The sequence below is a fragment of the Piliocolobus tephrosceles genome, chromosome 21, assembly GCF_002776525.5.
Source record: "Piliocolobus tephrosceles isolate RC106 chromosome 21, ASM277652v3, whole genome shotgun sequence".
NCBI lineage: Eukaryota > Metazoa > Chordata > Mammalia > Primates > Cercopithecidae > Piliocolobus > Piliocolobus tephrosceles.
The window spans coordinates 2,146,193-2,173,466 of record NC_045454.1 but is presented as its reverse complement, the minus strand read 5'-3'; the positions used below and the strand labels follow the sequence as shown (position 1 = coordinate 2,173,466).

General features: G+C 57.7%; 2 protein-coding genes across 5 annotated transcripts; both read right to left on the bottom strand.

Moving 5' to 3' along the window:
* Positions 1–325: 325 nt before the first annotated feature.
* U2AF2 (U2 small nuclear RNA auxiliary factor 2) lies at positions 326–20,608 on the bottom strand. 2 transcript variants are annotated; one of them, XM_023184252.3, is made up of 12 exons: positions 19,512–20,608; positions 15,337–15,472; positions 14,463–14,507; positions 14,066–14,169; positions 13,476–13,627; positions 12,054–12,170; positions 10,971–11,109; positions 6,453–6,532; positions 6,247–6,369; positions 5,861–5,959; positions 5,358–5,606; positions 326–1,103 (listed from the first exon to the last, which is right to left on the bottom strand). In XM_023184252.3, exons 1-12 carry the CDS (start codon positions 19,558–19,560, stop codon positions 969–971), a joined length of 1,428 nt encoding a protein of 475 aa, XP_023040020.1. In that variant the 5' UTR covers positions 19,561–20,608; the 3' UTR covers positions 326–968. The 2 variants fall into 2 exon arrangements, with proteins under 2 accessions (XP_023040020.1, XP_023040021.1); XM_023184253.3 differs by having other exon boundaries at positions 5,873–5,959.
* Positions 20,609–21,474: 866 nt separating this feature from the next.
* Positions 21,475–27,268, bottom strand: CCDC106 (coiled-coil domain containing 106). Of its 3 annotated transcripts, none has more exons than XM_023184295.2 (6): positions 25,895–27,268; positions 25,106–25,393; positions 24,875–24,979; positions 24,603–24,779; positions 22,699–22,911; positions 21,475–22,203 (listed from the first exon to the last, which is right to left on the bottom strand). In XM_023184295.2, exons 2-6 carry the CDS (start codon positions 25,134–25,136, stop codon positions 21,887–21,889), a joined length of 843 nt encoding a protein of 280 aa, XP_023040063.1. In that variant the 5' UTR covers positions 25,137–25,393; positions 25,895–27,268; the 3' UTR covers positions 21,475–21,886. The 3 variants fall into 3 exon arrangements, with proteins under 3 accessions (XP_023040063.1, XP_023040062.1, XP_031790718.1); XM_023184294.2 differs by having other exon boundaries at positions 25,106–25,181; XM_031934858.1 differs by having other exon boundaries at positions 25,106–25,181; positions 26,564–27,268.
* Between the last annotated feature and the right edge of the window lie 6 nt (positions 27,269–27,274).

Here is a 27,274-nt window from a genome sequence, read left to right as displayed (position 1 = left end):
GGTGCTCACCGGACGCCGAGGGTCCCCTCAAGCTGGCTTGGCGGCAACCGCGGAGCTCCTGGCGCACCCACGCCGCGCCCGCCCCGGCCCGCTCGGCCACCCTCCCTCCTGTCGCCGGGGTGGGAGAGCACTCGGGAACCTCACGCCCCCCGGGACTATGCCTGTACCCACCCCGGGGAGCGCACCGCGCAAGCAGGGAAGGCCCGGAGGGTGCCGGCGCCGGCACCAGGGCGTCCCAGTCAGGGGCCCACGGTTTGCAAGGGAACCGCCACCCAAGCCCAGAACCGAGGAAGAGGGTCAGACACACTGGACACACAGCCGCTCGATAAAGTAAAATACAACAAAATGTTTAATGAGCAAATTCGTCTTAGCAAATATGAAACTGCCACAGAGAGTAGGGGAGGGGCTGGGGCCACGGGGCTGGGCGCAGGTCGGGGGGAGACTAAAGAGGAAAAATCAACTACGTAAGAAACCCAGGAGGAGACCAGAGCGGTCCAGATGCCGAAGGAACAGAGCTGTGGTCCTGGAAGGGAGAGGGCAGGGCACTGAGGGCCGGACAACAAAATTCAAAATAGTTTGGCCATAAAATATAAACACGCTATGTTCCTACCGTGGGGAAGGGGAGGAGAAAGGGGGCCTAAGGGAGAAGGAGAGGCTGTTTTGGGAGGGGCTGGGGTCCTACCCCGCCCTGCTGTGCACCCTGTCCCCATCCCAACCCCTTCCCTCTGTGTCTGTGTGGGTGCGTGTTGTCTGTGTGGGCTGTGTGCGCACTTCCCCAGTCCCCTCCCTGCCCTAACCCCCCAACCCCCGCCCCCCACCCTTAATTGCTGCCATTCCAGTTGCTGCCGGCTGTCGTGTGTCTGCGGCTGTCACTCCTCTGCCCATCGTCTTCAGAGGGGGATAAGGGGGGGGGCGGGAGTGGGGAGAAGCCCCCAGCCAGCCCTGCCCCCACCCTCCCCCAGCCGCCTCTACCAGAAGTCCCGGCGGTGGTAAGAGTCGGGGTCACAGTATTTTGTGACAACCACTCTGTTGGCGAACTTGCGGCCCGTCAGGCCCTGCATGGCTTTCTGGCAGTCAAACACAGAGGTGAACTCCACAAAGATCTGTGGGGAAAGGAGAGGCAGGTTTGTGAACAAGCTCAAGCCTAGCAGCCAGCCAGCCAGCATCCACCCAACCCCGGAACCGAAGGCAGGAAGGGACGGGGGGAGGGGGCTTCGCCACAGGCGTCAGAAAGGAACCCTTAGTGCAGGTTTGGTGGAGTTGACCCAAACATCCTCCAGGATCAAAAAAAACGAGCAAAGACACATAGGCATGGAGGAGGGGAAAGAACAGACGCTGGGGTCAGCAGAGCCGCAGAGGGCAGGCCTGGACGAGCTCACCGTGGGGAGGGGTCCCTGGCGCTGAGTGTCTACTCCACACAAGCCACCATGGTGGGCGCTCCCAGAACCACCCCAACAGCCATGTTCTCCCAACAATAAATGAGCTAAGGGAAGCTCAGAAATTAGGATTCAAACTCAGGCTGAGTAAAATTTAAAAACTTGAATCGATCTATTCGAGCTTCTCACCTTACTTAAACCAATTTACAGGAAAATGGAGGGAGGGAAGAATACAATGAGCCTCCATGAACACTGAAAATCCTATACAGCAGATGAACTTATTTCTTCAACAAATAAAAAAGCTTGCAAAAAAAAAAAGGGGGGGGGTCGAGGGGTACAAAGGATAAATTACAGAAATTTTTGTTACCAAATTCAAGGTAGGGACCTTGATCTGGATCCTTACTGAAACAAACCATAAAAAAATATTCTTGCCTGGGCACAGTGGCTCACGCCTGTAATCCCAGTACTTCGAGAGGCTGGGGCAGGTGGATCACCTGAGGTCAACAATTCAAGACCAGCCTGGCCAACATGGCGAAACCCCATCTCTACCGAAAATAAAAAAATTAGCTGGGCATGATGGCGGGTGCCTGTCCCAGGTACTCTTCTTTAACCCGGGAGATGGAGGATGCAGCGAGCCAAGATTGCGCAACTGCACTCCAGCTCGGACAACGGAGTGAGACTCCGTATCAAAAAAAAAAAAAAAAAAAAATTCTTGGCCGGGCGCGCTGGCTCACATCTGTAGTCCCAGCACTTTGAGAGGCCAAGACCGGCGGATCACGAGGTCAGGAGATCGAGACCATCCTGGCTAACACGGTGAAACCCCGTCTCTACTGAAAATAGAAAAAAAAAAAATTAGCCAGGCGAGGTGGCAGGCGCCTGTAGTCCCAGCTACTCCGGAGGCTGAGGCAGGAGAATGGCGTGAACCCAGGAGGCGAGCTTGCAGTGAGCTGAGATTGCGCCACTGCACTCCAGCCTGGGCTACAGAGCGAGGCTCCGTCTCAAAAAATAAAAATAAAAAAAAATTCTTGAGACAGAAAAATTTGAACATGGAATAGGCACTAAAGAATTTTGCTAATCTAATCATGCTGTTGCGGTTTTGTTAAAAGAACAATTTTTTAAGGTTATCTGCTTAGAGCAATGGTTGTCAAATGGAGGGATTGTCCCCAGGGAACACGGAGCAATGTTTGGAGATGCTTTTGGGTGTCTCAAAGCGAGGAGCAGTGCTCCTGCATCTGGTGGGTGGAGGGTGGGGATACATCTCAATATCCTACAACGCACAGCACAGGCCCCCACAGAGAAGTTATCTGACCCAAATGTTAGTTGAGAAATTACAGAGATATACTTAAGGATCTCAGATGAAATATATCTGATATGCTTTAAAATAATCCAGCAAAGAAAAAAGAGGAGGGGGGAGAAATAAGCTGAATATGAAAATTAAGAATGACAAAATATTGGTAACTTGAAGCCAGATGAAGGAACGCCAAAATATTAGCACATATACTATGACAAACACTCATCACTATTATAGTCTCTACTTTCAGATACATTTGAAAAGACATGTAACAAAAAATTTAAGAATAAAACAGGAATACAATGCAGTAATTTTTTCTTTTTTTTCTGAGACCGAGTCTTGCTCCGTCACCCAGGCTGGGAGTGCAGTGGCGCAATCTTGGCTCACTGCAACCTCCGCCTCCTGGGTTCAAGTAATTCTCCTGCCTCAGCCTCCTGAGTAGCTGGGATTACAGGCATGCGCCACCACACCCGGCTAAGTTTTGTATTTTTTTAGTAGAGACAGGGTTTCACCACATTGGCCAGGCTAGTCTCCAACTCCTGACCTCATGATCCGCCTGTCTCGGCCTCCCAAAGTGCTGGGATTACAGGCGTGAGCCACCTTGCCCAGACAATGCAATAATTTTAGTATGTGAAACAGGTCAGCTGATCCCAAAGGCCAGGATCTCTCCATTCCTTCTCTTCTTCCCACAAATGTTTCCTCAGCCCCTGCTTAAGCCAAGCTCCAGTCCAACACCAGAGAGCAGCCCTGACATACCAGCTCAAGGGGCGGGGACTCTGGAGGGCACGGGCAGGAGCTGCAGTGAGAGGAGATGCTGCTGGCCTTCCCCTTGCCCGTTCTCTAAGATGCTCCTTCCACCTCTCCAGCTGCCTCCCCAACCCTGCTCTCCCACTCTGCCATCCCAAGGTCCCAAGCGGGACCCTGACACCTGAGTTCCATCAGCCCTCATGCTGGGAACACAGACCTGTCCAGCTAATTTATCCTCGACATCTCTACTGGGTGTCTCAGAAATCCAAAGCCAGCTAGCCGCCCCCTCCCCCCGGCTCACTCCCCACAACTTGCTCGTCACCCCTGCGTCTCACCGTCACCCCTGCGTCTCACCTACCGTCCCCACCATCAGAGCTACTACTGAGCAGCCCATAGGCCTCCCCTCTACACAAACACACCAATCACCAAAGTCTGGACACTTCCCAGGCACAAGTCTCCCTCAAATCCATCAACTCTCCATCCCCTGCTACTACTTTAAATCAGATTACCATCTTTCACCCAGTTTATCATGGGACACCTCCCCACCGTTCATTTTCCCAACTGCAGCCACAATCACCTCAAAAATGCCGCCACCACAGCCCTGTTTTCTCTTTGAAAAGCCCACTACTCCAGGGGAAAGCCCAGCTGCTTCCACGACGTAAGAAGGCCCCCCTGCCCAATCTGGCCCTGCAGAGCCAGCCTTGGTCCTGACAAACCTGGCTGTGGCATCACCTCGGCAGCACCAACCCTGCCAGCCCCAGCAAGGCCTCCTGTCCACAGCACCCTCTCTGCCCTCCTGCTCATCCCCATTCTGCCCTGCAGGGAAGCACCTGCTGTGCCTCCGCACCCACCCCTAACCTCACCATGTGGGGCCATTTCCATCTGCCAGGCGTGACCACATTGGAGGCCTCTCAATATTGCTTTCCTCCCATCTGGCTCAAAATAACCCATCATTCTAAGACCCATGCAGCCCTCCAAGGCCTGCCACTCAGCCCCGGCCCCACCACCTCGCTCACTCACCTGCTCATTGCCACCTCTTAACCTTGACCACCCTGAACGAACAGCACACCCAGGAATGCTGCCCCTGCCCCGACTCAACACAGCATGCATGTCCTCTAACAGCTGCATCCCCAGGACCTCTGCTGCACAGGACAGGAGGGACCTCTATTTACTACTGAACCCTCAGCATCATCGTACCAGGCTCTGATGTGGACAGAGGGTTCAGTAGTGAACAGAGGTCCCTCCAAGCCTGGTACAGTGGGAATTCCATACATACGCCGAGCAAGGGGATCAAAGAGCAGGTCACACGCCCTCACCACCACCGTCTCACAAGGCAGACAAGGTGAGTTGGTTACACCTGTCACAGTGCTGGAGGCGACAGGACTTACTGGGCTCTGAAATCAGACTCTGAGAACCTGAAACCTGCCAGTGTGAGCCACCCCAGCTGTGCTTGTCTCCTCCCACAATGGAGCTCAGGAGCTACTGAGAGGGCTCAGGGTGAGTGCAAACAGCTTCAGCGGGGTGCCTGACATAGCAGACACCAGCAGGTGTCTTGGGACTGTTTCCAGCACTCTTCCCCACTCCACAGACCAGACAAAACCATTTGCACAAGCAAGGCCATCTAAGAAGGGGGAGCAGGGCCAAGTTCTAAAGCAATACAGAGCTGCATTCCCCAACTACTGTCTCGCCTGCAGGCCTTAGGTCCCCACAGGGCCACACACCCCTCGGCGTCACCAACATCTCCTGTGGCCAGGCCTGAGGGCAGCACTCAGTGACGGCACACACCTATACGCATGCTCAGCGAAGGGAGAGGGAGACTGAGGAGAGGAGAGGGACAGGGAAGAGAGGGAGAAAGGAGGGAAGAGAGGGTGAAGGGAGGAGGGAGAGGGCGAGAAGAGGAAGGGGGAGAGGGTGAGAAAGCTCTGAGCCCGGGGCCTCCTGACCTTTCCGCAGCCGGGCACCTCGACACCGTCCACAGGCCGGGGGATCTCGATGGACTTGACAAGCCCGTACTTGCTGCACTCGTCCCGCACGTCCTCCACGATCTCCTCGTACTCCTCGTCGTCCAGCAGCTCCTCCGGCAGCACCATGTTCATGAGGCACAGGACCTCAGTCGGGTGGCCGCCCATCTGCACCTGGGAGCTCATCAGGCCCGGGACTTGCAGGGTCACCGGCGTCTGATTGATGGTGCTCTGTGGGGCCAGGGGAGGCAGGGGCGTCACGGGGGGCCCAGACCCAGTCTCCCTCTGCTCAAGCCTATGCCCTCAGATGCCCACCCAGGGAATAAGGCCATCTCTTACACTTAAACACCTAAAGCCCCACTCCCCAACACTGCACTGAACGCCCCCCAACTGCCTTCCCATGGAAGCTGGGAGAAAGATCCACACTTGTCGCTAGCCAGCCCTCCCACCCCCGGGGTCCCTCGAGCCAATGGAAGATGACGTGCCGGGGGGCTCACCAGCGTGGCATTCTTGGCTCCCACACTCGCCCTCTGGACCAGCAGCTTCTTATCCCCCAGCTGCATGCCGTTCAGCCCCGCAATGGCCTGTGTTTGGAGGATGAGGGGTAGGGGGTGCGGGAGAGGTGGGGTCAGGGACCGGGAGCCCAACACCTACCCCCAAGCAGGGGCATTGGTGGGGGAAGAGGGGAAGGCAAAGGGGATTAAGAGCCTGGAAAAAGCCAACAGCATGGGACAAGGACAAGCCCACACGCAGGGCACTGCCTCAGGCTGGCCGCCTCCCGCCCCGTCCCGAGGAGGGGAGACCACGGCTTGGCAACAGACGCAGGGCAGGGAAGGACAGACGCGGCAGCAGCCAGGGACCAGGGACTCACCTGATCCGTGACGTTGATGTCCACGTACTCACAGAAGGCGTAGCCCTTGGAGAGCCCCGTGGCACTGTCCTTGACCAGGTTGAAGGCCTTGAGGGGCCCAAAGGATGTCAGCAGCTCTTTGACCTGCAGCGGCCGAGAGTCTATCAGGGCTGGGATGAGGTGGAGCGGGGTGGGGGCACAGGACTGGAGGGAGGCACGGAGGTTACCTGGTCATCGTTCAGGTAGTTGGGTAAGCCCCCGATGAACAGCTTGTGGGCAGAGTCAGGGACCACAGTGGACACAACCCCTATGGGCAGAGGAGAGAAGGACTTCAATTCCAGTACCAGGTTATCTTCCCAAAACCTGGACAGTCTACGGCAAGCTCCTCAATCGCCAAAAAGAACACTTCCTGCCTGATCTGACGAGGGAGGGGCCCCCACATGCCCATCCCACCCCAGCCTGATTTGACGAGGGAGGGTCCTGGGCAGTGGCACAGAGGCTCCCTGGGGAGAACGCACCTTGTCTCCCAAACCTGCCCAGCCTCAAGGGAACCTCAAACTAGAACATTCTCCAGAATGCTCCAAGGGCACAAAGTCCACACCCCCATCTGCCACCTGCTGCTGTGGAATGCCGGCAGGTTACCTGGGCAGGTTACCTGGGCTCGGGACCTACTGGTGAGTCCTAACACACTCCACCCCTTCTCTGACAGCCACCCAGGCAAGGCTCCCATTAAAGCTTATCCCTGGCCGGGCACGGGAGCTCACGCCTATAATCTCAGCACTCTGGGAAGTCAAGGCGGGTGGATCACGAGGTCAAGAAATAAGACCATCCTGGCCAACATGGTGAAACCCCATCTCTACTAGAAATACAAAAATTATCTGGGCGAGGTGGTGGGCGCCTGTAATCCCAGCTACTCGGGAGGCTGAGGCAGGAGAATCGCTTGAACCCAGGAGGTGGAGCTTGCAGTGAGCCAAGATCACTCCACTGCACTCCAGCCTGGGCAACAGAGCAAGACTCCGTCTCAAAAAAAAAAAAAAAAGGCTCAGTTCCTCCCTTCACGCCCTGCCAGAACAACAGGTGTCACTGCAGGGGTGCCCCTGCCCTCACGGGGGCCGTGACACGATGAGGCTGCTCAGCAAGTCTCAGAGCAGTGTCCCCAGCATTAGCCGCTCTGATCTCACTGGGAACTGGGGGCTGACTGTGGGATGAAGGGTCCAATGTCTTCCAGGGCTGACATACCAGAGTCGGGGGGGCTTAGCTGAATTCATTGGCCCTTGATCCTGCCCTATCCGCTGAACTCTGGACTCACAGACAAGTGCCTGCTGGTGGGATGATTCACAGGCTCTGCTAACGTATCCTGACGCCGTCCTGTCAGATGCCAGCTATGCCAGGACCCAGTAACCAACCAGCCTGACTCCCAAGTTCAAAGCCTAGGCCATGTGGCCTCCCCTTCCTCTGCAGCCCCCACACCAAGTGTGAGTGGCCCCATCCCACCTCCATCCTGATGCTGGGAAGGAACAGCTAAGGCAGAAATGGGAAGGACCCTCAGAAGCGGAGCCGCTGTGCCCATGGGAGGAGGGAGGCGCCCCTGTGCACCCTCTCCTACCTACTCGAGCCCCTTCAGTCCATGATGACGTTGCTCCCAGAGAACTGGAAGCACCAACCCAGCCAGCTCCAAACACCAGACTGGGGCCACGGAGACCCCAGGAGACCCATCTCCTATGCTACAGGGACAAGTAGCAGCAGCCCGGGAGCAGGAACACACACCAAGCACTCACCCCAAGGGCCAGGCATCCTGTAAGACTTTCAAATCTCCTACTGCAATGCTGTTACAGCACAGAAGGCAATAACTGAGGCACACAGCAAAGCCACATAGGCAGGAAAAAGGCAGCCTCCAGAACCCACACTCAGCTGTGACTCTCCACAGGCAGCACAGCAGGCTGCAGGCTGTGCCTGGGTCCAAGGAAGAATAGGTCACACTGGAAGCTCGGCCTCGAGCCCTGGCTCTACACGTCTCACTTGAGCAACACAGGGCCAAGGTCGCAAGAGTTGGGCTCTCTGGGTACATGGCTCCTTGAGTTCGAGTCATGTTTGTACCGTATATGAGGCTCCAAGGGCCTCAATGTCTTCATCTGTAGAATGGGAGGAATACTGGCGCCTGTCGTGCGAGCCACGTGCGTGAGAACAGCTCGGACCAAGTGCTGATTCAATAGAGGACGTGAGAACAGGCATGGCAGTCGCCGTGGCCCGGGCATCTGCGAGACTCAATGCCCACAACAGGGCTAGCCCAGCCCAGACACACACTGTGAGCACTGTCAGTGGGGTCAGCCGCTGTTACATGACAACAACTTCAAAGGAATCTTCTCGGAGCCTCGAGGTCCTCCACTCATCACTGAGGACGACGAGCCCTACTTGGCAGGGATGTTGCAAGAGTCGGGCGGGGAAACGGGGCCCCATACCTCTTCAGCGGCTGCATCTATCAAGCATCACACCAGGAGCAAAGGTGGTACAGGGAAGACCCAGCAGAATCCCCACTGTCCCGAAGCTCTTTCTCATCTGTAAGATGGAGGAATGTCCCCTCCCATGGTGACCAGGCCATCTCGGCCCAGGGGACGCCTGAAAGGAGCTCGGCAGCCACTGCTATCACTGGGTCGCCTTCAGCTCAGCCCCTGCCAGAGCACCCCATCACCTTCAGAAGACTCAAGCCCCTCAGCCTGGTAAGAGAAGCAACCTTAGATCCATAACCCACCGTTCCTGTTCCCCAAGGTCCACCACGTCCCTACCCAGGAAAGAGGCACTGCACAACGAGACCAGCTCAGCCGCAATCAATCTTTACTTACAAAAACAGGCAGTGGCCAGGCGCAGTGGCTCACGCCTGTAATCCCAACACTTTGGGAGGCTGAGGCGGGTGGATCACAAAGTCAGGAGTTCAAGACCAGCCTGGCCAACATGGTGAAACCCCGTCTCTACTAAAAACACAAAAAATTAGCAAGCATGGTGGTACATGCCTATAATCCCAGCTACTCGGGAGGTTGAGGCAGAAGAATCGCTTGAACCTGGAAGGCAGAGGTTGCAGTGAGCTGAGATCGCACCATTGCACTCCCGCCAGGGCAACAGAGCAAGACTCCGTCTCAAAAAAAAAAAAAAAAACAAACAGGCAGTGGGTCAGAGTTGGCCTCTCAACCGTAACTTGCCAATCCCTGTATCGTAGCACTGTCATCCGTGGAGTGCACTTAGGATGGTGCCTGATACACACAGTGAGCACCAGCAAGTGGCGGGCGGGCCACTCACGGGATTTAAAATGAATGAAAACACAGTGGATTCACCAGGAAGAGATGTGGGGAAGATATTCTGTAGCTTGATCAGGGAAACGTACCCATACAGAAAAAGTCCATACAGATCGGAGCATGTCAACATATACCACAGGCGCTAAAAGGTTAGCTGAATTTACCAAAACTCACGGTGGAAAAGCACTGGGCTGAGCGCGGTGGCTCACGCCTGTAATCCCAACACTTTGGGAGGCTGAGGTGAGTGGCTCACCTGAGGTCAGGCGTTCAAGACCAACCTCACCAACATGGTGAAACCCCAACTCTACTAAAAGTACAAAAATTAGCCGAGCATGGTGGCAGGTGCCTGTAATCCCAGCTGCTCGGGAGGTTGAAGCAGGAGAATTGCTTGAACCCTGGAGGCGGAGCTTGCAGTGAGACGAGATGGTGCCACTGCACTCCAGCCTGGGCAACAGAGTGAGACTCCGTCTCAAAAAACAACAACAGCAACAACCACAAAAAGAAAAGCACTGGAGGCCAGTGAGGGGCCCAGCCCAAGTCCTGCCTGACACAGGTGTGCCTCCATCTGGGGCTCCACATTGCCTCCCTGAAGAGCTGACTCGGTTTCTAAAGGACTCCTCCAACAGTCAGTACCGGCCAGCAGAACCCCACCTCCTCCACGTCCCAGGAGACACGGCCACACCCTGGCAGGGAATCAGACAAACCCTCACTCAAATCCATTCATCAACTACAAGGGTCAGCAAACTATAGCCTGTGGGCTGACAGAGCCCATCACCTGGTTTTGTACATCCTGCAAGCTTTCTAAAGGGAGACCATTCTATGGCACGTGAATAGCACAGGGAAGCCCAATCTCAGCAGCCATGCGTGTTGAGGTGTGCCAGCACACAGCCAGGCCCATGCCCGCAGACACCGTCTGGCTGCTTTCACACAGTGAGATGGTCTGCCAACCCCTGATCTGCTGTGTTACCTACCAATTAGAGACGATATTAAACACAGCTATGGGGAATGGCCCAGAACAGAAGATTCAAGACAAACACTGGGAGACAAAAAACGAGTGAACACCCAGGTGCCAGACCCCACAGCAGGAACTTTGCTGCCAACTGTCGACGCACGCCAGCCCCGACGGGCACGGACTGAGCCCTCCAAGGCCCCAGAGCAGGCATGAGGTCCCGACCACAAGACCCTCACTTCCCCCAGCACCTCTGGTCTGATCCTGGCTCTGCCACATACAAGCTGTGTGTCCCCAAGCAGGTCACAGCTCCCTCTCCCAGCCCTAGGCACCTTCTCTATCAGCAGGAGAGCACCCCACTCACAGACTGAGGGGAAGCAGGGAAAAGGCACCTATGGTCCACAGTACTTACACGACTTCCTAAGCCACTCCAGCTGCGCTGAAGGGAAGGACGGGCCATGGGAACAGGACTAGGGAGGAAGAGGACCCTTAATGGATCCCCCACTCACCAGGCACATAGACGGAGGGGTTCTCTGACATGCCAGGAAGCGGCTGGTAGTCATGAGGCCTGCGGATCTTTAGTGACTGGCCCTGGAAGATGATGCCATCAAAGGCCATGGCCTGGGTAGTCTCGTCCACTGAGCGGAACTGAATGAAAGAGAAAGGTGTGGTGAGGGTGGCGGCCAGGGACTGATACAGGCCCTAGTGTTCCAGAATTGCGATTTCCTCTTTCCTTTCACTCATGTGAACAAATACAACATGCCAGGCCCCAGGCTGGGCACTGGGAGGACAACAGACACACATGTCCCTGCTGCCAGGAGCTCACACTCGACCGTTAAAAACACCAGGCACCCAACACCGACACAGAGGCAAACACACAATTGCAGGCTGTGACGATGCGGAAGAGGGACAAAATGCTGAAAAAGGATGTCACGGGGAAGCTTAGTTGAATGGGGAGATGACAGTACTGGAGTATTTCTGGTGAGGGGACATTTCAGCCTATATCTGGAGCAGTGAAACGGAAAGTGGACTGCAGTGAGGCAAGTACAAAGTGAGAGGGAGTGCTCAGAAACCTCCACAGCAAGCCAACACTGCCAATGCCTTCACAGTACTTCACCAGAGTTATCAGTCCAAGAGTGGAAAATCAAAAACCAAGGCCCTTTTCCAACAGTTGAGAAACACTGACACAGAAGACTAGTTAGGAACATCAATTAGCTGGGGTAACGGAAGACGAGTTAGGAACATCAGTTAGCTGGGGTAAAGAACTCTAGCCAAGCAGGCAGGAGCATGGTACGTTCTGGGAAGGTCGGCATGGCCAGAGTGCAGAGGACTGGGACGGAATGGTCTGGAAAAGGCCAAAAAGGTCTGCAGAGGCCAAACAGGCCTCTCAGGTCACACAGAAAGCAACGGTAAGGCAGAAAGTAGGATCAGATCTGCGGAGCTATTACAGGGCTCACTCCAGTGACCAGGTGGAGAATGCGCCGCAGAGGGCCCAGTGGAAACAGCGCAGGGCAGCTCCACACACCAGCGGCCTGAGGGATGGGCCCTCACATCACACACGTCTCCTTAACCCCACTCACTCCCCAGCTCACCTCCAAAAAGGCAAAATTCTTGTCCTGGTTAATCTGCACAGCCAACACCGGGTTGCCAGGGGCCTGGGTCAGCCCCCCCAGGCGCATCTGGGCGTTGAAGAAATCCATCATGGCCTCCTGCAGAGGGAAGAGGAGACAAGGGGGGGGCGGGGGAGGGAGGGGGAGAGAGGAGGGGAAGGGTGGGGGGGGGAGGCCATAGAGGGGTTTGGGGGTAAGGGGGAGGGGTGAGGGGGGGGAGGAGGGGGAAGGAACAGTGGGATATGGGTGGGGGTGTAGAAGTCAATAGCAGGAACAGAAGCGAGAGAGAAAACGGGGAGGAAGCAGTAGCAAGAAGACGGCCAAGGGCAGGCGATGGACAGGCGTTGGGGGACAGCCACAGGGGCCCCAAAAAATCAGGGGAAGGAGAAGATTGTTCAAGAAAAGGCAGAGGGAATGGTGACAACACAAAATGAAGAAAAACACGAAACAGAGGAGATGAAGAGACACAGCACACAGGGAAGGGACACCCAGTGGAGACAGACAGAGAAGTGGCAGGAAAGTAGAAAGGCAGTGGCAGGCAGGGGCAGAGACGAGCAAAGGACAGAGAAGGAGAGCGGACAGAGATGAGCGAGGAGGAGGAGGTCAAGAGTGCAGGGGCGGGGCGGGAGGAGTGTAGGGAGGAGGGCAGGGACGGGAGGGGAGGAGAAAAGAGTGATGTGGAGGAATCTGGCCCTGGAGTCCGGGGGCTGGTTTATCAAATGTAGCAAAGTGCAGGTTGAGAAAGTCAGAATGGACCTTACTTGCCTTCGACGATGGTAGCAAACTTTTTGTTGCTACGAGGGATCTCAGCCCCACAATATTTCACTTTAAAGAGAAATGGAAACAACTCTTTGATCTCGGGATTCTCAGGGGGTGCCACAGGAAGGGGTTGGGGAGAGGGGAGAGGGACAAGGAGTGGTGGGGACGGGGGAGGTCAGGGGCCATCAAAAATAAAAGAACAGCGACCACGGGAGGGACGTGGGGGAGAGGATGGGGGACAGGCGGCAGAGAAGGAGAGGCGTGTCAGAAAAAAACTGCGGGGCAGCGTGCGTCTGTGTGTGTGTGTGTGTGTGTGTGTGCGCGTGTGTATGTGTGTCCAAGTCTCCCTCTCTGTCTCTCCGACACGCAGGTACAACACGTGGCTACGTTATGTGTGTGCTTGATCCCTGGGTTGCTGGAGGAGGTTGGGGGGAGGGGAGACGGGAGAGGGGAAGAGGAGGGAGGGAGGGCCACCCCCAGCCCGGCCCCTGGCTGGCTCAACTCCATCGGTCCGTCTGGGAGGGGGCCGGGGGGTCTTGCAGGAGCAGAGTCTGACCCGTGCAGGTTGGGGAAAGGGAATGGAGGGAAGGGGAGGAATGGGGTAGGGGGACAAGGGAGAGGGCAGGGGCAGGGGGAGGGCAGTACCTCAGTGATGCCAAAGGGGATGTTGCCCACGTAGAGGCGCCGGGCTTGTCTAGTCATCTGGCTCCCGACCACGGGCACCGGCGTTGGGGTCACAGCCAGACCGTCAGGGGTCATGGTGGGGAGAAGAGCAGTGGCTGGAATCTGACCCGCAGCTTCAAAGGGGATAAAAGCAGGACAAAACCCCATGAGGGGAGTGTTCAGTGACCTCCGCCATCACACACTGGGAGTTCCCCTCCTCGGCAGAAAGCTCCTACAGGCTCTCGGCCCCAGCACCTTCCAGAATCCTCTTTCCATCTCGGGACCCCCACCCTGTAACTGCTGCTCCTAAGAAGCCTCACTTCCTAATGGCATCCAGAGGGAGGCCTCAAAAGCACAGAGACCAGACCTCCCGGGTGTGCGCCCTCCACCTGTGTCCTCGGCCCTCCACGCACACACGCGGGGGAACGACTGACGGACGGACGGCCCGGGGTGTGCGCCCCTCCACCTGTGTTCTCAGCCCTCCACGCACACACGCAGGGGAATGACTGACGGAGGGAGAAGCCCAGCCCCTGCACCCTCTCGCTCTGGGAGCAGCCCGGCCAGGGACCTACCTTGCATGGCCTTGTACTGCATTGGGGTGATGTGCTCAAAGCCCGGAGGTGGCACGTCCCAGTATTTACGGACCTTCTTCTTCTTCTCATGGCGGGGGGAACGACGGGGGGGGGGGGGAGGGGAGAGCGGGGCAGGGCAACCTCAGTCTAACAGTGGGCCTGCGAGCCCCCTCCCAGGCACCCTTTCAGCCTCCCCCCAACCACGTAAACTCCACTCTCTCCAGGAAAGGAGAGGGTCTGGGGCAGGGCCTGGGGGAGGGGTGCTGGTTTCAAGGTAAGTGGACTCTTCCCAGTGCTTGGCCCAGGGCTGGATACGGGCGGGACAGGGTGCAGGGGCGTGAGGAAAGTGAAGGGAGTGGACATCATCAGGGAGGAAGGGGCAGGAAGAGAAGCTCACATCAGTCCACCGTGCTCCTCTTTAGCGCCTCTGGTCAAAGGTTTGCTGGGGGGTGGGAGGGAAAGGTATGGGGAGGGGTGACTGGGGACCCTCGTCTTCCCCACATGCCACACCCCCCCAAGGGCACTAAGCCCCAGGGTGGGAGCAGGGCCGAGGTAAACAAGCAGCAAGCAGGCCCCCCTCGGCCCTGCCATTTCCCCCCAAACACTCCCAACCCCCAGGAAAGAGGAAGTGAGGAAAGGAGAAAGGAGCCAGGGGCCAGGGGCCAGGAAGGACCGGTCTCTAGCTGGAGAAACTGAGCAGGGAGGAGGCAGGAGGACTTCCGCCTATCCTGCCCTTCCTCACCTAAGGGGGCAGAGAACAGAGAGGGAAGCCTAGAAGGGAAGAGGCGGTGGAAACCGACACCCCTCGGCCAGAAAGTAAGCCCAGGCTGTGGATCCTGCCTCGGTCCCAAGAGCTCCCTTCTCCTGGTAGGCAGGGAAGAAAGAAACTGGAGGCAGAGACCAACCCCCTCGAAGAGAGTCCCACAGAGAGCCACAGAGAGTCGAAAAGAAGGAACAGGCCCTCAGAGTCAGAGACAGAGAACAGCCCCTTGTGAAGGAAAACACAGAATCAATTCCCAGGCTCCAGATAAAGAACCTATTGCCCCCAGCAACCCACCAGCAACCACCAAGAGAAAATGAAAGAAACCCCAGAAAGGGGGAAAATCGGAATTCCAGACAGACCAAGCAGCAGGTCCTCCCCCAGATCCATACGGAGAACAAACGAGCCACACAGGGCCCGGGCCCAGACAGACAGGCACAGGCCCCCCCAGGCCGGCCAACACCAACCCCGACTCCCAGGCTGGCCCAGGAGGATCCCTGAGCCCTAGTACCTTCGTCGTCGCCTGTCCCGGGAGGCGCTCCGCTGGTCCCGGTTGCGCCGGTCACGGCTCCGGCTCCGGCGTTTGCGGTCCCGGCTTCGAGAGCGGCTGTGGCTGCGCTTCCTATGCCGGTTCTCCTTGTCCCGCTCTGGGCAAGGGTGAGAGGAGGGGCAAGGGATGAGCGGAGTAAGGCTGCGGGCCCAGCCCACCCTGCGCGCTGGTGGCTATGTCCCCAGCCCCAGGGAGGCCACCCCCAAAGGGAAGGGATCCAATGGAGAAAGGGAATTAACAGGCCTCCTGGGTCCACAAGCGAGTCCAGGGACCACGAGGGGACCAGGGGGACGGGGCCTGGAAATGCCCCCGGGGTGTGAGATACCTGAGGATGCTCAGGAGGAGCTGGGAGCCAGAGAAGACAGAGGAGGCTGGCTCCTGGTCCCCTCGAGGGCTGAGGGGCCTGACCCCAGGGTCGTCCCTGAGAGGGGCAGGGCTAGAGGCTGGGGAATCAAGAGACCCAATGATGTTTTCCTGAAGGGACCCAGCGACCCCTCAGGAAAGACCTCTGCAACCAGCTGGCACCCACAGCCCCACCATCAGGCCTAGGGGTCAGGTGCCAGGCAGAATCTGATATCCCCAGGAAGCAGGGAAACTCAACCCATCCCTTCCCAAGCCAGTGAATAATGCAGAAGCAAGCACCCTTCCCCAGTGGAAGTGAAGGGCCTCAGAGAACCTGCAGACTGAAGGGGAAAGAGGCCCTCCTCTCCTTCAACAGGTCAGGGGAGGAGCTTGCCCCATCCCGACTTGAATCCCAAACCACTTGATTCTCCCAGCCTCACTCCCTTCAAAGCCAAGTACTGGAGAGGCTGTACTGTAGGGTAGGGGCATGCATCTCTGCCAGCCTCCAGCCGGCTCCCTCAACCCTCTATTTGCCTGATGTAGCCACTAGAAACAAAGCCTCGCTGGTGAAACCACAGAAACCTCTGCTCTCACTAGACCCTTCAACCCCTGAAGAAGGAAGACCAGCCCTTTAAGATGGAGGATAAAAAGCATGAGCATTGGGGGTGTTCATGAGCACCGCCATACCCATTTCCTTAATTCAAAGACACCCAGATTTCTCAACTAGCCACGAAGCACACACACAAAAAAGATGCACACGTGAAGGTGCTCATGTATGTTAACACGCATCTCCTGCAGTGATCATCCCTGGGGACAAGAGGAGGAAAAGGCACTGAGGGAAGATGTTAAACTTTAGCCTCACCCACAGTGTTTTGTCTCATGTTTTTGTGAAGCAATTTGAATGTTTGGAAAAGCACCGCAATTCCAAAACCACCAACACTCAGAAAAATATGCACCCAGAAGAGAAAAAAACAGTAACAAATATTGAGATGCTTCCTACAATTGGAATCTGTACTAAATAGTTTTGTTTGTTCTTAATCCTCACTACTGCTTCGGAAACACTGCTGGGGGCTGACCTAATGGGTAGAAACCTAAGGTTCAGAGAGACCACAGTTGCCCAAAGCCAAACAGCTAAGAAATGGTGATACCAGAATGTAAACACTCAAACATCAGTGAGTTAAGCAGGAGGCCATACTCTTGAATGTGGATCAGGCAGAACACTCAAGTCTGGCTAGAACCACTAATGACAATATAATTGTCCCCTTGAAGGCCAAAAACCCCAAAATCGAAAACTGAAATTTGGAGGAACAATCGGCAGGACAGGCCAGCAGTCCAGAGCAGCAGGGTAAGCACGCAGGCACGGCACTGGGCACAACTCCACGCTTGTAAGATGGACAGGCTGTGAGCCCCAAGAGCCCTTCCTGCTGCTAAGGCTCTGAAACAGGCAAGCAGGCAGAGAGGAAGCCACGCAGAGAAAGCAATGATGCCCGCTGGGTGCCTGGGACAGACAAGGAAACTCCCTATCGACACAGGTAGCAGAGGAAGGGACTGAGGTGCAGAGGCTGATCCGTCCTCCACAAAGACCCACAGGCAGAGTGACAGGTGGGCAGAGCTTCCCCTATGACAAGAACCCACACACTGATGCTGGACAGGTGAAAACAAAGAGAACTTCATCCGCTCAAAACACTGTATTGTGGTCATCTTATGGGAGCAGCTCCAGCAACTCAGGAGCCCTGCCAGGTCTCAGGGACGGCCCTATCAGCACCAAGGGGGAAACCCCACGAGAACCAGCGAAGCACCATCTGAGAGCCTCAAAGAACGGCCCGATCAGCTCCACTTGGTGGCCCAGCAGAGTGGAACTTGGCCTTGCAGCCAGCCAGAGCTCAGAATCAGCACCTGCTTTTCTTCTAACCAACAAAAACTATGGAAAAACAACTTAACCTTTAAGATTTGGTTTTTTCTCTGTAAACGAGGGTCACATCTACTCCACCCAGGTGTTGTGTGACAGAATGACATTTGGAAAACACCTTTTCCTGCCCTTTCCCAACTATGACACAATCTCTGTGAGTGGAAGACCCTCCTCTTTAAGCATGGAATTTTACAATTGCAAACATCGCTTACTGCACACCTAGTGTACACCAAGCCACATGCCACACACTTTACGTTACCCCATTTAATGTCAGCTCTGCCTCTGACTAGCTGAGCCCTGAGAAAGTTTTTAACTTTTCTGAGCCCTCAGTTTCCTCCCCAGTAGAGGTGGAAATCATCTTGACCTCACAGGGCTGTTACAAGGATCCCCTAAGTAAAATCATGCTAAGAGTTTAGCGAAGAGCTTGGCACACGTAAGCCCTCAGAGTTTAACTACACCTATTATTACTATAATCCTTATTAATCCTCTCAAAACCCAGTGAGGAGAAAACAATAATCAGTCCACAAATAGGAAAAAAAAAAAAAAGAGATACAAACGTATTAAAAGTAGTTACTAACCAACAAAGCAAGTATCTAAACCCCTGATGTGCTCAACTCCAAAGCCTATGCTCTTGAACAGTCCATCACCTAAGACAGAGTCAGACCCTCAGTAAACGTTATTTCTTCCCCAGGGCACTGCTTCCTAATACAGCCCCTACCCAACTCTAGCCTGGGTTCAAAGGAAAATTCCTTAGCCCTCACTTCGTCCTCCGAACGACATAGGATCATGGGCAGCTGAAGCCTCAAAAGAAATGAAACAAGTCCCCAACCTTCTCTAGTCCTGTGTTTCTTCACTCTCAAACTGAAACATGGAACAACTCTCCCACTTCTAATATTCTCGGAATCCCTAAGATCAGCAGGGCCCCACGCTTTTGGTTCTCACCCATCACAATTATCGATACCCTGAAGGGAACCTGCCTCCCACCTTCCCCGTTAAGTGAAGAGTTTAGCGCAGTAGGCCAGATCCCTCTTCCTCCCTCAGAACCTGTTTCCTTATCTCTACATTGAGATCTGAAGCTGAGTACTATTAGGTACCCTGAATTGGGATCGTACATGATCTGAGGTTTGTCTCAAACACTCCATATCGCGATTCTCGGGACCGCCAAAAGTTCCGCATATGCAGGATGTGTGCGTGCCGACACTCAAAGAATGCAGCTGCTTTAGGGAACGTGCGCCCAACACATTAATGAGGCACCCCACTACCAACAGACGGGGCACAAACAACCTGGCAGGAGAGGTCGCAGCAAATCAGCAAAAAGGAAAAGGGGCAAGAAACGGGCTCGTGGCCTCCAAGAGTCCCCGAAACAGCTCTGTCCTCAGCCACGTGAAGGAGGGAAAGGGCGGCCCCCCCCGAGTCCCCACAACCGCCATTTTGGAAACAAAGGGGGCGTGGAGACGCGGCCGTGGGCCCGACCGGAAGCGGAAGTGCCAAGGCAGCGGGAGAAAAAGAACGGATTACGGGGCCTAACATAATCTCCTTTTCAGAGAAAACAAAAAGATTTTAAAAAACAAAAGTTCACGTCGAGGTACCTGGCGCATTCGCGCCGCGTCCCCCGAGCCACCTCCGGCAGGACCACGTGGGGCACAGGGACAGCCGCCGTGCGCATGCGTCATGGGCCCGCGCCCCGCCGCCCCCTTCCCCTCGCCTAGCGCGCGGCCGAACGCTGGGGACGTCACGTGAACGAGGCGCGCGCCAGGGAACCGGGGTTGGGGGGGGTCGCACGGCCGTGAGAGGTGGGGGAGAAGCGAGGGAGAAAATGGCGGGGGCGCAAAGAGCGACACGAGGAACCGCCCACACCTCCGCCCCACGACCCCGGCGCCCTCACCTTGTTTATTCTCGTTGAGCTGCCGCTCGAACTCGTCGAAGTCCGACATGCTGAGGCGGCCGCGTAGGGCCCTGTGCAGCTCTCGCCTCGCCTTGCCGCCCGCTCCGGCCGCTTCGGCTACTTCCGCCGCTGGCTTCGGCTACTTCCGGCCGCCGCCGGCGCTTCACCACCTCCTACCTAATCAAGCCTCCGGCAGCCCTCCCCGCCCGCCCGGGCTCCGCCCCCTCACCCGCCCGCCCGCCCGCGAGCTTGCCCCTCCCCCCGAGCCTGGCTCCGAAGCGCGTCGGCTATTTCCGGACACTGGACGAAGGAGAGGCAGACGGCAGCTGCGACTGCTTCCGAAAACACCCGAAGGTAGGGTTTCGCCGACTTCCCAGGTTTCCGTAACTTTTCCAAAAATTATCTCCTCAACGTTTGGAGGTTTCCGTGTGTCCTCGTGTTCCAATGCGCCCAGCCCCCTCTGCGAGTTCGGGTTCTTCCGACAATTCAATCCGTCGCAGTCTTTGGCTGCTTCCACGGACTTCCTCCGATCTCCGCCGGCCCTGTCCAAGCAATCGGCCACTTCCGACAATCCTAACCGTCCCGGCCTTCGGCTCTTTCCGGAGATTTCCGGAGCGCGCCCTCGGGCCCCTCCTGGGATTAAGCTCGAGTCCAAGTTTCGGCTTTTTCCGGAGATGCCACTTGCTCACTCCGCCGATCAGAGAACTTCGGCTCCTTCCGCCACCGCTTCGTGAAGGCCTCACTCTCCGGGGGCAGCTTCGGCTTTTTTCGTGCGTGCTTCGGCTCCTTTCGGCTTCGGGAACCGAAAAGGGAGGGAGGACGGAGGCGAGGTGGGTCAGGGGAAGGGATACAGAGAAGGGGACGAGGTCCCGGTTCTCGGCACCTGGCTCTCCGGATGGGAAAAGTGAAAGAAAAAAAGGACCGGCCTCGCGGAGGGCCTGAGAAGGTTGCGCGAGACAAAAACAGCAAGAGGGGTGAACGGTGCGCGCAACCGCTGCGGAGGTTGCCAGCGCGGCTTTTTGCGCCTGCGCAGAGTGGAAGCGGCGGGTGAGGGGAAACAGGCTTCTGCGCCTGCGTAAGAGTCTTTCTGTGGCGCGCTCTCTCACTGCTCCGGTGAAGGGGGTTGCGGGGACCAGGTTTCAGTCCCCATTGCGCGTGCGCGAGATTTTCCCTTCCTAGAGTGAAAGTGCTTAATCCCCAACGGTTAAATCCGGCCACCCTCTTGGTTGTCTTGGCAACCGCATCAACGCGCTCCGGCCCCTCCCGTCGCGCAGGCGCAGCAGGTGGATGATCGCGCATTACTTCCGGGAGACGGATGATCTGGCGTTACTGCCCCCTGGCGACCGGACGGAAGTATCCTCCAGAATTGGCCTGGCCGCTAGGTGGCCTCCCCTGCTCGAGGTCATCGAGTCCCGCCTCTCGCGCCAGTCACTGGTCCGGGTAGCCCAGCGGGTAGTGTTCACTCTTCTTTTTACTCTTTTTTTTTTGCGACAGAGACTCTATGGCCCGGCTAGAGTGCAGTGGCCCGATCTCGGCTCACTGGAACCTCCGCCTTGCTGGGTTCAAGCGATTCTCCTGCCCCAGCCTCCCAAGTAGCTGGGACACCTGGTTAACTTTTTGTACTTTTAGTAGAGATGGGGTTTCACTGTGTTAGCCAGGACAGTCTCCATCTCCTGAACTCGTGATCCGCCTGCCTCGGCCTCCCAAAGTGCTGGGATTACAGGCGTGAGCCACCGCGCGCGGCTGTGTCCGCGCTTCTTTTCCAGAGCTCTGCCTCCGAGTTTTCAGGGGCACAGCTATTTCTCCGTCTCTACCTCTGGGGGGATAATTACACCCTGTCCTAACCGGCCTCCCGCCTGACCGCCCACCCCCTAGGAAGCCCCCGCAACCCCATCACCGTCTTCGGGGCGACGGCCTTCCCCTCCCATGCACGTCCCCCTCCTAGGAAAAGGCTGAGGCCCAGTTTATTCCAAATTTTCACGTCGTTTTTTAATTTAAATTCTCTGAATAATTCTCTGTCTCACGCGGAGTTGAGGAGGTCTGTCCGGCAATCAGGTGGGCAGCTCCTCCGCGGGGCCGGGGCGGAGACGGGGTCTATATAGTCCCCCACCCGAGGGGGGGCACCCTCCTGCCTGGTTGATTTCCAGGAGGAAGGGGTCCGGCGAGGACAGGGCTGGCCAGCCCAAGCGGAAGGGGATGCCGGCGTTCGGTAAGGGGCTGCGGCGGGCCCGGCTAAGGGAGCCCCCAACCCAGGGAGCGAGGAGGAGGGGCAGGGGCACGACAGGGAGAGGCGCAGGTCATCCACCGGGGGCCTGGGGAGGGCCGGGGTCCGCGGGGGAGGAAGGCCCGGGCGGAGGCGCGGAGGCGTGGTGCGATCACCGCTTGAAGCGGTAGGTGATGGGCAGCAGCAGCTTGCTCTTCTTGAGCGCCTGCACCTTCTTGAGCGTCTCGTCGTCCAGGGCCAGAAAGCAGCGGCGGGAGTACTCAAGCAGGCGCTCCTTGGAGGGGTCGAACTCGCCTACCTCGGCCAGCTTCTCGGGGGCCACAATGAGCAGCTCGGCGATGGGCGTGGTCAGCGCCACGGTGTTCCTGTCCACGCGGTGGTGCTCGAAGGCCCGCGACATGCTCTTGAGCTTCTGGAAGGTGCCCAGGATCTTCTTGTACCGGCAGAGGACCCCGTCGGCGTCCTTCACTGCGGGGCGGAGACGGGGACACGGAAGTGAGGAGCAGGGGACAAGACCGAGGGGGCGGACACGGGAAGGGAAATGGCCATGGGAAGGACGGGTTCAACCAGTTCGGTCCCAGCACCCCCCCCACCACCCCTGCCTCTCCACCACGCCCAGCCATCACCCTCCCCTCCCTGCCTCGGGTGAATTCACTTATTCAAGCCTCACCCGCCCCGAGGTAGGTCCTACTGCGCACCTCCTTCTTACCGATGAAGGTCAAGGAGGTGCCCAAAGTGGCCCTGCCCTCGAGGGTTGACCAAAACTTAAAGTAAACCCAGGACAGGCCAGGCGCGATGGCTCACGCCTGGTAATCCCAGGATTACAAGGAGGAGGAAGAGACAACCCGGTGGGTCTTTCTCCAGCAAGGCTGGAGGGGCTTGGAGAGAAAGGAGGGCCTCTGGGAAGGACACAGCAATTCAGCACCTCAGGCCCCTCATGCCCGCGCCATGCACCTCACCCACCTCGCTGCCTCTCCCGGGCCTTGGGCTTCCCAAAGCGCCTCCGACTAGCACCTCCCTTCTGCTTCTGCCGCCTCCTCTCGCTGGCGCTGCCTTCTTCCGAGGCTCCGCTGAGGGAGGAGGCTGCTGACTCAGGGTCCGAGGCCTCGCCCCCAGCCCCACCCCGGCTGTCCCCCTCCATCCGCCTGGGCGCAGGCTTCATCCGGCAGTGGTCCTCTGGGGAGAGAGAGACACACACGTGAACTATGGGACCAGACATCCCACCACAGGTGCTGGGACTGAGAGAGGCTGCAGTCCCCAGAACGGGATCCCCAACCTGGGCTGGTCCCCTAAAGAAACGGACAGGGAGTACAGTAGAGACGCTGGTGACCGGGTAGAGCCTGCTGGGGTCTGTGGGAGGTAGTGATGGGTGGAGCGTTTTCTCAGAGGCTTGGGTTGGCAAGAGGTCTTGGGGAGGCAGCCGACCAGGGACCTCAGGACCCCTGTGAGTATGTGCAGTTCCCATAGGGGAGGGAGAGATTTCTGGGGACTGGGTGGGACCTCCGGAGAGTGGCCTCTGTAAACCCAGGAGGCAGGCAAGGCCTTGGCTGGAGTCGGGGGTTCAGACCCTGAGAGAAATCAGGGGTCCTGGGTCCAGCAGCATGAGTCCCACCTCCATCTAGACAGAGGGAGCTGGCCCGCGGAGGCCCAGACCCACGGTCCTCTAGAAGGCGGGTTAGGAGAGGGGTCTGGTGCCAGGGTCCCCACTGGGAAAGTGCCGAGGCCGCAGGGCCAAACTGCAAAGGAGTCAGTCACCCAGGATGGAACCATCAGTGGGAGGAGCCAGTGGCAGGCAAGGGCAGTCAGAGGCGGTTTGTTCCAGAGCAGAGGGAAGGCCAGATCCCCAGATGCTGGGCTCCCAGTAACAGAGACACCACGAGACCATAGGCCCCTTGCCCAAGTTTTTGGGGTAAAGGGTTGAATTCACAAACAGAGATCTGGGAGTTTTTGAGGGGTCTTCCCAGCCAAGGAGCTAGCAAGGCCGAGCTGAGGGTAGGTGGGGTGAAGTGTGGGTTCTCCAGGACGTGGGCTGTGTGGCAAAGGGCCTGACCATATGGGGAAGAGGATGCGGCTGGGGTCCAAAATGTATTAAGCAGGGCACAGGGTGCTACCAGTCAAGAGAAGACGCTAGCTGTGAACTGGCTGGGGCTGGGGCCTGCTGTGGGAGCTCTCCCGGCTGTTTCTGGCCATGAATTATAGCAGAGCAAGGTATGTGGGCGGGGACTGTCCGGGAACGTGGGGCAGGGTTTGAGGGACAGCACCTGCTGGGGTCCCCACCCAAAAAGGCCCACAAAGGAAGAGCCTTAATGTCTTTGATGAGGAAGGAGAGCTCATTAACCAAGGACGGGACAGGGTGGGCGGGAAGATGGCCCCTGGTGTCACACAGGGGAAGCGGGGGACAGGAGGAGGCTGGATGGCTGGCCTCTTGGATCTTGGAGAAGACAAGGCCAGGAGGAGGATCAGGGGCCCCCTGAGGAAACCCAAAGGACTAGGGTGGGCCTCTCGGCCAAAGAGATGAAGGAAGGTCCCCCTTGTAGTCAGAAGAGAGGGACTCTCAGGTTCCAGGGTCCTGAAGTCACCATGGGCCGAGGAAGCAGATGGCAGGGCACTGGAGGCTGATGGGATTTGGGGAGCTGAAGGAGAAAGCAGGAGGACAGGCCCCAGTAGACGGTTCGTGGGGATGAGGCCCTGGACATGAAGTGAGGAGGAAGCTGGGCCTGGGGGCCCAAAACAGGCAGGGGACTAGCAGAGAGGGCCAACATGGCAGGTCCCACCCAGCCAGGCAAACAGTAGAGCCTCAAGTCTGGGTGAGTGGGTACCCAGTAGTGGGACAGGGAGGCAGGTGGACCAGAGCACCCCACACATACCTGCCTCCATCCGAGCAGAAGAGATGAATTTGTCCAGCTGGCACCGCAGGAAGTCCCTCTCTTCCTCCAGGTCCTCGATGCGCTTCTGCAGCCAGGAGTTCCTCTCCAGAGCCATGTGCAGCTGGGCCTTGACGCTGTTCACCAAAGCCAGGGCGGGGGACGCAGCCTCCGGAGGCTCTAGGGACACAGCGAGGGTGGGGGACCAGGTCACACCCTGGGACTCAGGGCCTGGCTTCCCAGCTGACTCCAGCCCCTCCCCACCCCCGGCTCACCCTGGAAGTTTCCCCGAGAAGGGCTCAGACTGTAAAAGATCTGTGAGTCTAGGTGGGGCGCCTCGTCGAAGGGGATGGAGATCTCGAAGGCCTCATCGTCCTTCACTGGAGAGGAGAGGCCCCGGGTCACCCCAGAGAAGTCCCGGTCCCCTCAGACCGCCCCCCAACCACGGCAGCCTGGAGCCGAGCGCCCTGGGACCCAGGGTAGGGAAGGGGACCCAGCTTCCTCACTTGTCCGCCTCCGGCTGCTCCGGTCATTCATGGCGTGGCTTCCTGCAGACCCCAGCAGCCGAGGGCCTCAGGGGCACTGGACAGAAACAGCAGCCACAAATGGAGGGACGCGGATGGACTCGAGGGTCCATCCCGGGGGAGGTGAAGTGAGACAGGAAGGACCTTCTGGCCTGGATCCCTGGTCTGAGGGAGGAGGGAGCCCGGACCCCAGGACTGAGGCAAAACACGCCTGGGCTTCAAACTCCTTGGTTCGCAGAGTCAGGGGCAGGGGCCCCAGCCACCGAGGTCCTGGGGGAGAAGTAAGCTGGGGACGTGGGCTCCCGGATATCGAAGGAAAAGGAAGCTGAAGCCCTAAATTGCTGGGTGCCCCAAGGGGTCGCCTGACAGGGACACCTGGCCTGAAGGGGAAGGACCCTCTCATTGCGGGCCACCGCCAGGCCTGAGCAAGAGGCAGGTGCGGAGGGAAACTGCCCCAACTTCCCAGGGTAGGAGGAGGTCCAGCCCGTGCGCGCTGCCCCCCCTACCTCCGGGGCCCCACACCCCTCCCCCGCACTCGCGTGGGCGTGCGGACCCTCCCCTGGTGGTGGGGGCTGGGCGCGTGCGCAGTACGGGGAAAGGTCACGCGTGGGGATGCACCGCCCCCGCCCTTTGTCCCGGGGGTGGGAGGGGGAGCAGTCATGGAAAGATCCCGGGGGGAAATGCACCAGGACGGGGGTGCAAACGCGGCCACCATCCCCCGCCCGCGGGTGCCCGGGGTCCGAGGGGCCGAGGCCCCCCGCGCTCACCCACCCGCGCGCGGAATCCGGCCCGGGGACCGACGGCGGCGGCGCCCATGCCCGGCGCCGGGGAGCGTCTGCAAAGTGTCACGGTGAGCCGAGGGAAGCGCCCACCCACCCCCGAACAGGCGGGGCGGCAGGGGAGCGAGTCGTGGAACTGTGCGACGGAACGGGTACGGACGCGGGGATTCGCCCAGTCGGGCCAGGCTAGTGCCCCTCGTTGGAGAGTCCCCGGGTCCAGGTGAGGCCCGCCGTTTGCGGCAGCAGCAGAGGGTCTGCACTTGCGTGATAGCCCCTTACAGCACTCCCCCGCCCTTTCCGAAGCTCGGGCAGGGAACGTCACGAAATTCCCATCCTGGAGAGCTGGCGAGCCTCCGGGGGTCCCCGGGTCGGGTGGCGGGGGGCCCAGGAGAGTGTGTGAGACACCGGGATAGTTGGAGCGAAAGGAAAGTCTACTTTTAACGATCTCAGGAACTAGCCAGCGCAGACCCCCCGCGCTCCCCCACCTCCTACAGCCAGACCCCAAGGTTCTCAGGGATGTGGGGGCCAAAATGGGGGGAGTTACTCCCTCCCGAAAAATGAGGGCCAGGAACACACCCCCACGTTGGTAATTAAGAGCCGGCTTTGGAACAGAGCTAGATTCCAGTCCTGACTTCTCCTCCTCCCCAGCCTCTTAACTCACCTGTAAAATGGGGAACTTACAAGCCCCTCTACATTTCTTGTGAGGATTCAGTGATGTGACACACAGCTCAGCCCAGCACCTGGCCACAGTCAGGGCTTGGGAGAGGAGCGCTGCTGGTGTTGTTTGAGGTCAGATGGTGGGTATGATCGCAGGAGGCTCTTTCCTTTCCCACTCTGGGGAGTACAAACGGAAGATTTGTTCTTCCTCCCAAAAAAAAGAGGTCGGAAGAGTAAATGAGGCCTAGCACAGTGCCTGGCACAAACCAGACAGGCAAGAAAAATGAATTAATAAGCAGATGTTTATTTAGCTTCAGGCTCAGCTCCACCTGCGTCTCCTGTTCACCAGAAGCATCCATGCTCTGGACTGTGGCCAGCCCTTAGGAGAGCAAGGTCTTAACCCGATGGGGGGAGAATCTAAACCTGTGCACGGCCTGCAAAGCTGTACCCATGATCCTCCCCTCCCCACTTCACTTTACAGATAAACTGCAGCCTGGTCCAAAAATTCCAGGGGGAGCCACCTGCCCTGGATTAGTCTTTTCCAAACTATAGGTTCATGGGTGAAGAATTCAGTAGAATAGGATGAAATCAGCATTTTAAAAAAATATTTAGCTGGGCATGGTGGTGCACGCCTGTAATCCCAGCTACTCAGGAGGCTGAGGCAGGAGAATCGCTTGAACTGGGGAGGCGGAGGTTGCAGTGAGCCGAGATTGCA